The 9,635-nt window shown below is 33.7% G+C and overlaps 1 protein-coding gene across 3 annotated transcripts; it reads right to left on the bottom strand.

The window, feature by feature from the left end:
* Positions 1–6,456: 6,456 nt before the first annotated feature.
* On the bottom strand, positions 6,457–9,222 carry LOC107893897 (uncharacterized). 3 transcript variants are annotated; one of them, XR_005908016.1, is made up of 7 exons: positions 8,861–9,222; positions 8,693–8,763; positions 8,433–8,608; positions 7,692–7,800; positions 7,289–7,611; positions 6,892–6,959; positions 6,457–6,810 (listed from the first exon to the last, which is right to left on the bottom strand). XR_005908016.1 is itself a non-coding variant. In XM_041086033.1 (6 exons), the coding sequence occupies exons 1-5, from the start codon at positions 9,117–9,119 to the stop codon at positions 7,315–7,317; spliced, it is 912 nt and encodes a 303-aa protein (XP_040941967.1). In that variant the 5' UTR covers positions 9,120–9,222; the 3' UTR covers positions 6,457–6,959; positions 7,289–7,314. The 3 variants fall into 3 exon arrangements, 2 of the variants coding, with proteins under 2 accessions (XP_040941967.1, XP_016674527.1); XM_041086033.1 differs by having other exon boundaries at positions 6,457–6,959; XM_016819038.2 differs by lacking the exons at positions 6,457–6,810; positions 6,892–6,959 and having other exon boundaries at positions 7,014–7,611; positions 8,861–9,221.
* Between the last annotated feature and the right edge of the window lie 413 nt (positions 9,223–9,635).

The raw sequence follows: 9,635 nt of genomic DNA on the forward strand, positions 1-9,635 counted from the left end.
AACTAGGCATACTAATAGTGTACTTAAAGTTATTTGAACTTACCTGGCATCCGCTTTAGTTTTGCGTCTCGATTATTCCGAAACCTTTCGTTTTCCTCAATCAACCTTCGAAATTTGTTCCTCGGGGTCTATAACAATAAAAATGAATCATTAATACCTCATATTATTCTTTTCGAGTCTAAATTTCACCCCCAGACAAAATGATTGTTTTGCCCCTAACCTTTCACATTATTTATGATTTAGTCCCTAGGCTCGTATGATGAAATGCATGAATTTTCTACATTACCCAAGCCTAGACAAATGTTATTTCCTCTTATGGTAGCCCACATTTTTCCATTATTTCACATTTCTACCACATATTTTACACCTTTTGCGAACAGGTCTTTTTAGGGGGTTTTCATGAAAATCACCTAGAAAAAGATGTTTAACACACATCCAACTTTCATATTCCTCTATAAATCATCAAAGAATAAACATGTCACATATGGGTCACTTTACAAACATGAACCTTAACTCAAAATATGGGTAGAAATGGAGAGAGTAAGTTACCGGGATTTCAAAAATACGAAGAACATTAAAAACAAGGCTTAGGAGCACTTACTATTGAGCTTGAAAAGTGAAGAAACCCTAGCTATGGTGGCTCTCAAATTTCGACAGCAAGGTGGAGAAGATGAGCTGAGTTTTGGCTTATTTTCTCATTTTATTTCATTAATTAGCCAAATGACCAAAATGCCCTTAAGCCATTTCTTTCAAATTTTATCCATACAATGCCCATTTTTGTCCAAAAACTTAAAAATTGGGAAAATTTATCTTTAAGGACTTCTAATTAATAATCTAAAGCAATTTCATACAAATTGCTTTTAGAATCCAAGTTTTGCACTCTATTCAATTTGGTCCTTATTTTCCAATTGGACACCTTACTCATAGAATTTCTTCATGAAACTTTAACACATGCATATACTCATATTCTAAACCTCATAATAATCATAAAATAAATATTTCAATGTCAAATTTATGGTCTCGAAACCACTGTTCTGACTAAGCCCTATTTTGGGATGTTACAGGGGTAATGGTTTCCCACACTATTCAGTCACTCATCTTCCTAGATTGAAGTCTGGTCATAGACCCTTTTTGCTCTCTCTTAGGCCAAATGTCAATATGCCTAAAGGCTATCCGTTCAGGTTTCTGGCCGATTGGGTAGAGCATACTAGTTTTTCTAATTTTGTTAGAGATAATTAGAATTTTAATGGTAATATGACTAAGTCTATATCTCAATTTACCATGTCCATCAAAGATTGGAATAAGCCAGTGTATAGGCACTTGGATGTTCGTAAAAGATATTTGGTGCAGAAACTTTCCAAGACTCAAGAAGCTGTTAAAAACTGATTATTTGGGCCAGTCAGAATTTCAAGCCTGAGAAGAGAATGGAAATGTACTTCATAGGAAATAGAAAGTTAGATGTGATTGGCTACATCTAGGAGATCACAAAACCAAGTTCTTTCATGCATGCACATTGCTAAGAAGGAAGCATAATTAGATTACGGGTCTAAAAAATAAGAACGGAGAATGGATCTATGATGAGGATGAACTTCAGATAGAGGCTTTTAATTTTTTCAAAGATTTTACGGGAACGACCGAGTTGGATGCCAAAATTATTGACCAATTCATTTTCAAGGCTAGATCATAGTGATATTTTGCTTTGGGGGAATGAGGTATCAAAAGAAGAGATTAAGGCTGCATTGTTTGATATGACCCCTTTAAAAGCTCCAGGGAGTAATGGTTTTCATGCACTTTTTATCTAAAATCAGTGGGACTTGGTTGGTGGTGTCATTTGTGAGTGGGTTCAAAAGGTCTTCACTAGACATGTCATTTATCAAAAGCTGAATAACTCGTTGATTGTCCTTATATCGAAGGTTGCTAATTCTAAAAGTTATGCCCAATTTAAACCTATAAGCTTATGCTCGATTCTTTATAAACTGGTAATGAAAGTCATTGCTAACCAGTTCAAGGTGGTATTCCCTAAAATCATCCCGTCAGAGCAGACAGGGTTCATTGCAAGAAGAAACATAATTGATAACATCATTGTGGCTCAAGAAGTAATCCATTCCATGAGAAGCGAACAGAAGAATAAAAGGTGGATGACCATTAAAATAGACTTGGAAAAAGCCTACAACCAGGTTGGATGAGACTTTATTGATGCCTCTCTCCATGTAGTAGGTATTCGTAAATTTCTTATAAATGTTATTATGTCTACCATTGCGAGTTCCTCTATGCAGATACTATGGAATGGGGTTCCAACATAGAAATTTTGTTTGACAAGGGGAGTTAGGCGGGGATGTCCTCTATCTTCATACTTGTTTGTTTTATGTATGGAATAGCTTGGTCATTGCATTAAGTCTAGTATCAGCTCTGGATAATGGTGTCCGATACGTTTGTAACGATCTGGTCTGACATTTTCACATTTGTTCTTCACAGGTGATCTGGTCATTTTTTGGTTAAGCCAACATGCAACAGGTTAGTTTGATTAGGAAAGTTTTGGATAATTTTGTACTTTTTCAAGGCATTGGATTAATGCATCCAAGTCCAATGTGGTTTTCTCTAATAGGTTGGATGAAGAATATAGAAGGAAGTTGTATGCTATTTTCAGATTTTGAATGACATAGAATCTTGGAAGATATCTTAGAGTTCTTCTATTGCATAAAAGGGTAATAAACAATTCCTTGTGGTTTATAATGGACAAGGTTCGGAACAAGTTACAGAGTTGGGATGTAAAGCAATTGTCTATTACCAGTAGGGATACTCTAGCTCAATCGTCCTCTTATCTATTCCCATTTTTTCTCATGCAGTCCTTAATGATTCCTCAAGGACTATGCAAGGAGATCGAATGTTTGGTGAAGCAATTCATTTTGGGGGGGCGTCTGAGGAAATAGGAAGATTTTTCCGGTTAATTGGCAAGTGATTTTTCAACCAAAGGCTTGTTGTGGGCTTGGGTTTTGCCAGCTAAATGACTAAAATAATTCTTTTATGCTGAAATTGGGATTCAATATTGTATCTAGCATTGATTCTTTGTGGGTACGAGTTTTCAAATAAGTATAGGGTTAAAGAAGGCATCCCAGAAGACATATCTCGTAGTAAGTGTTCTTTCCTTTGGAGGTCTCTTTCTAGAATATGGCTCTTACTTTAAGATAATTTATTTTGGTCAGTAGGTAATGGGGAAAGTAGTAGGTGCTGGAAGGATAACTGGATACTGATTATTGGCCCTTTCGTTAATCACATTTGTTCCCATGTTAACCTTGATTTAGACTGCCCTCTAAGAAAATTGGTCATTGATGATCGGTCGTGGAATATGGATATGTTTCGAGTTTGGCTGCCAGATGATACCATTAAAGACATTGTTAATATTCCTCTTCTTCAGCCTTTGACGGGACTAGATAAAATTTCCTGGGTTAGGTATGTATCAGGGGCCTTTTTTATTAAGAGTGCTTGTCGAATACTCAGAGACAAGTCATAGAATTTGAGAGATGATACATAGAAGATGGTGTGGAAATTCCCAAGACCATATAGGGTTCGATTTTTCTTTTGGTTTGCATTTAAAAAGAGGTTACTCACAAAGGTGGAGCGGGTAAGGCGAGGTTTAGGGTATGAGGAGTGTTGCACAGTGTGTGAGAATGCACCAGAAGATGTCATTCATGCCATTAGAGATTATTCTGTGGCTAAAGGAGTGTGTTCTCAACTTATACCAATGGAAAAGCAAGACAAGTTCTATTCAGAGAATCTACAGGAATGGTTTGAGTCGAATTTAGGGAATCATTATAGTTTTTCCTTAAGGGATGTGGATTGGCAGTGTTTCTTTGGCCTAATGGTATGGCGTATTTGGAAGAACTGAAATCTTTTCATATTTTAAGGAAATCAATGGAGTATAAATGAAATGATTAAAGGTTCATACAGTTGGGCCTTGCAATATAGCTCTTCCCATAAGTCATCTAATTCCATGAGACAAAATATAGGGCTATCAGCCACTAGGGAAGGTACTTAGGTTTGTTTGAATTCTGATGGCGCTGTGAAGTTAGATACCGGGTTGGTTGCTGCTGAATGGGTATTGAAGGATCGTCATGGGGGTTGGATTCTTGGGTTTAACAAGAATTTGGATCATTGTTCGGCCTTCAATGCGGAATTATGGGGTGTTCTTGATTGTTTGATGATTTTAAAAAGTCAGAAGTATGATGGAGCGTTGATTAGAATAGATAGTTAGGAGGCTCTTTAGGCTATTCAGGAATCTTCTCAAAGACATCTTCTTGAACTCTTATCCAGCGTATTCAACAACACTTGATGGACATCGGTCAATGAAAGCTTGAGTATATACCTCGCAAAAGGAACTTAGAAGCTGATTGTATTGCTAAGATGACTTTTAACAGGAATGAGGGTCTTCATTTAGTAGAAGATATTCCTTTAGATTAGGTTAAATTTATGTAATCATTCTGATTGTCTTTATCACAAAAAAAAATTACATCCAAATACAATTACAATAAGCGACTTTTCAGACACACTTGAAATTAATATTGAGTTAAATAACAATGAATTATATAAATAAATAAATAATATAATATAAAATGAAGCCTATATTAAATTTGGATGAAGATTTGAATGCTTCCCAACACCCAAACATTGCACATAAAATTATGCTTGAACTGATACGTGCTACATTCCCCCTTCTCTCTTTCTTTTATTGCTAAATTATTGGTTCCAATTTTAAAAACACATAATTATACATTATTGGTTCCAATTTTAAAAACACATAATTATACATGCAAATTATTGATGTTTGCTAAAGCAAAAACATTTAATACATTCAAATATTATATTCTTTCACCTATTCCATGTTAATTATTGGAAACAATGCCAAGCTAATTTGGTGCAATATCTTTTTCAACCATATAAACATCTTAATGTTTTTTTCAACAAAATAATTATAGTTTGCTTTGCTGATGACCAAAAATGGTTCTTCAAAATGTATCATTTTACGTCTTTATCTTGTGTTGGTTGATTATTGCACCGCTCCTATCATTGAAAAACTTTGTCTCTTGTTCAAAATTGTATTATTTTTTATGTATCGCAATTAAAATAAATAAATAATGAAATTGTCTTTATATATATATATACATATATACATATAAAATAATTCTCAAAGAAATGAATTTGAAACCAACAAACCAGAAATTACAGCTGGAAAAAGAAATTATTGGGAAGACTTCATAGCGTGCAGGGTTCTAATTTGGACAAATTCTTCCTTTCTTTTTTTTTTTTTAAATTTCAAATCTGATTCAAATTAATCCAACAAAACGAATAACTTTGAATTTTGGATACTTCTATACGTAATTTAACTGGGAATTTTAGATTTCACAACTTGTAATATTTTATAGATTCGTCATATAAGTCTGTTCTTACAGTAGTCTGTGGTACTGGTAGGGTATTGAAATAATTTTCTCAAAAATTCTATTTGATTTTACATTTAAATATTGGATTTTGAATAAATTTATTTCATGACAAGTTAGGACAGGTTTTTTTTTTCTTTTGAAAAACAAGTGTAGAGCAATAGCAATTATTCGTTTCTCACCGATATTTTAAAATTATAATTATTATTATTTTTATATATTTAATTCTTTAAAATAATATTATGTATTTATAAGTGAAGAATTTCTTCCATTATATCTATATGTCACTGATGGGTGTTGAAATTATTAAAAAGAATCCAATGCTTATTAAAAATAATTAATAAGCATCAATTTAGATTAAATAAAATATGTAATAAAAACAAAACCAAACATACCAACAATAAAATAATAATCCACCCAAGTCTCATATTACAAAAAAGTTCCCATCAACAAATTTTGTTTTATGAAACTCTAGGCTTTAGGCTGAAAAGAACAGTGGGGAAAAATGATGTCAGCAAACAAGCAAAAGTAGTCTTATAAAAATATTATCTTGTCTTCCAAGTTTGTGTCATTACATCACTTTGATATTTTTCACTCATTTATGGTTTTAAAACATGGTTATTATTTGTTGAATTAAAAATGCCAGACCCCATTCTTTTTTTCGTCATCAACAACCATTAATCAGAAAACTTTAGAGGAAATTAATTATAACCAGTAAAACTATTTGATATTTTACCAAGTTATACATTTTAATATTATGAAAAATTCATAATTATCAATAATATTAATAATTAATTTTTATCAAATTGACTCTAAAATCTGACTAAAATAAACATTTCTATTAAATTGTATTTAATAAATTAAGTAACTTCACAATTATAAAAATTCAAACCTAATTATCAAATGGACTTGGATACTAAAAAATTACTGTTAAATACCAAAATATATTTTTATGCGATATAAATATTGTGGTTGATATTTCTAAAACTTTATGATGACGTAACCAAAGTTATTTGCATTCAAATAAACCTAATCTTTGCATTTGTCAATTAATGCATAAAATGTCTGAATCACATGAGAGGAGAAAAAAAGAAAGGACTATCCCCTCGCAAAGTGTGTGGTCCACTTATCTATCTTGATGGTCGATTAGGAGCCTGCCCAAAAGATTGATGTATTCTCCTCTCAACTAACATGCTTCTTTAGTTAAGATTGTAATCTTTTCATTATTCATCATATCCACATGGTGCTACTCAGAATCGGACTCGAATACCAACGTCGAATACAAAATCTATGTCCGGCAGAAGTATAAAGTTTTTTTTCCAAGTCTTTCATGTGCTAAGACATCTTTAAAGAATCATACCCCTGTGTATCTCTGTATCTGTGTCTAAACATACGTCAAACGTGGTCACAGGCATAGATACTCAAAGAAAAAGGAAAATCGGAACAATATACTGCATACCCGGAGTATGTTTATCGATCTTGGTGGTTTTTAACCTCCTCTATAAGACTGCAACAGGTTTCTTTTCTCTGCTTGAAGAAGTGATTAAGTAACCCAGTAACATGTAAATCTTACAAATGTAATGAGGCTTAGAACATTTAAGGTTCATGATAATTGCTCCAAAACAATAAATCTCGGTTCAATGATAATCTTCAAAAGAAAACAAGCCTATCAGCTACTCCAAGAGACTACTTTAAAATTGGGAACAAAGAAAGTGATCCAATGTAATTGCTGATAGTTACCGGTAAGATACGATATAAGCTTGCAAAGGTTCTATGTGGAAGATACTGAAATTACCAAAACTGTTGTTTTACATATAGAAACCTTACTAAGAAGACTGCCAAGGAAGTCTTCATACCTTCAAAGTTGTCGTCTGTTGTTTGTTTAGTATTCGAGGTACAGCATTATCATCTTATGCTTGTCAAAAGGCAGTTTTAATCTCCAATCCTTTTGTTTACGACTAAATGGTCTACCCTTGCTGTTGGGGTCCCTGTTCTCCTTCACCTCTGCCAACTTCCATACACAGTTCTCTTCCTCGACCGAATCTAGTAAGAAGACTCCACTCTTTTCAGTATAATTAGACCCAGCGTCTTCAATATAACAAACTCTCATAGCCATATCTTTGAACCGATCTAAATCATCTGGTACCTTTAGTATTCTCTCTGCACCAGGAGATGATACCTTCAAAACAAAACATGGTTTTAGGATACGGAATATAGACATATCTGAGACTCAGCACAAAAGAACTAGCTACTTATTACCTGAAGAGCCAAATCATCTGGTATTTCTCTTCGTTCTCCAGCTTCATCCAATCTTTTCTTATATTCTTGACTATAACTCTGCAGTTCCTCCATGCTGGGACAACCATATCTGATGAAAGGAGCATTGGTCTTTTAATATTATAAACCCCAGAGATTCAATTTCAAGTGCCAAGCTACATCACAAGATGACTGCATAATTCCTCTGGAAGTTTTCTACTTTTCAAGAGAAAAAAAAGGGGGTACAATTCATTCCTTTTTCTAAGTGTGTTCCCATTTTTCCTAATTTTTTCATCAGATACCAAATGAGTTGGGTCAAGCGCAATAAATTAGACTACTAGGTTACTTCATTTGCTACTTACATTCTGCTTCCAAAAACAAATGGTAAAAAGCAATGAATTAAAAGGAAATCTTAATTACTGAAATCGAAAAAATTATTAAAATGAAACACTGAAGATGTAGCCACATTTGGAGTAGCAAGGTTGTTGTACATTGGCACCATAGGAGTTCAAGCCTTGTGCAACCCATCCCCTCCCAAAGTTTGTAAACGTAAAGCTATGTATTTCATTCTCACAAAGATATATATTCTTCAAATCATTCACTACCAGAGATGCTGTTTGCCTTTCATTTCCAGAACAAATATAAGAGATAAAAGCAACAATCAAATGACAGCTATTAGTTAGGTTCTTGAAAGAAGCTTCAGTTTCTCCAGCTTGTTAGCGATCCATAAGGAAGAATACTTACTCATCTGACAATTTGTCAAGTCTGACATAAATGTATCCACGAGGTGTAGTCTTGAAAGCATAAAGTTTAATGTCATCGCTAAACAGTTTTAGTGCATCATGGGCTATAGAGAGAGCAGATTCACCCCAAGGAAGACCTTGCAATACAATTCCACCACCATCCCCTCCATCACCAACCTACATTCATAAAATAACATAAAATAAAAAGACCCGTCATCAAAAGCAAGGAAAGAAATCCAATAAGATAGAAACAATGCATACCTTGGGCTCGACGGTTTCATCCTCTTCTTCCCACTCATCCGTGAATTCTCCATCATCTTCAGCAGTTCCATCTGCTCAAACCAAGAAGTTCAAAAAAATCGGTTACTGACACAGAACTCTGATCAAACACTTGGTATGCACAGCAGAAGAAAGGAAAAAAGGAATAACAGAAACGCAGTTCTTCTTCTTCCTGTTGGTGGTTCTCGTTTTTGTTGTGAACGGAGGCTGTGTTGTGGAATAGACGGCGAGTGAAGGAAGAAGTGAAAGAGGAAATGGATTTTAGTTCAAAAGGAGGAGGAGGGTTAAGGGCAGTGGGAAGAGGTAAAGGAGAGAACCTTGCAGAAGACAAGGATGAAGCGGCGAAGCCCAAGGAAGGCCTTCGAGAGCTTCGTAACACAGACCGAAATATAATTCTACTATTGCTCATTCTTCTGTTTTACCCGCTCCCTCTTCAGCTGCCTTACACTTAATAACAGCGCTTTTAACTGTTATTCTCTAAAGACATGCCAACATAACCCCTCGTACATTATCTTCAAGCCTTAACATTTGTTTCTATTATTAAAACAGGCATAAGAATTTTTGATAACGAAGAGATGTATTGGAGTGTATTAAAATATATTATTTTCAAATAATTTTAAATATTACCTTAAAAAAATAAATATTTATATTGTAGTCACCCTTAATTGTAAAAAAATAAATAATAATATTTTTTTATAAATGACTCTTGCACATTTGAACTTTCTTGTTAAATATATTAAATATTAATAGACTAAATTCTTGTTGTAAGGTCCATTATGAGTATTATGGCTCAAGAGGTGTTCATGGATTGATTGATTTGATTGGCCTAATTAATTCAATGCATTTTGGGAGACGCCTGAGTTTGTATTTTTCAATTTTGAGTTGACTCCTTTTAATATTTATAAATAACAAAAAAAATATAAAA

Source organism: Gossypium hirsutum, chromosome A13 (genome assembly GCF_007990345.1).
Source record: "Gossypium hirsutum isolate 1008001.06 chromosome A13, Gossypium_hirsutum_v2.1, whole genome shotgun sequence".
NCBI classification, from domain to species: domain Eukaryota; kingdom Viridiplantae; phylum Streptophyta; class Magnoliopsida; order Malvales; family Malvaceae; genus Gossypium; species Gossypium hirsutum.

Excerpts from the sequence above, each read along its gene's own strand:
- LOC107893897 (XM_041086033.1), bottom strand. The coding sequence starts at position 9,119 with ATGAGCAATAGTAGAATTATATTTCGGTCTGTGTTACGAAGCTCTCGA. Across the intron at positions 7,801-8,432 it reads CTTGACAAATTGTCAGATGA|ATATGGTTGTCCCAGCATGG; the intron begins GTAAGTATTCTT and ends TCCTTTCATCAG. Across the intron at positions 7,612-7,691 it reads CAGATGATTTGGCTCTTCAG|GTATCATCTCCTGGTGCAGA; the intron begins GTAATAAGTAGC and ends TTTGTTTTGAAG.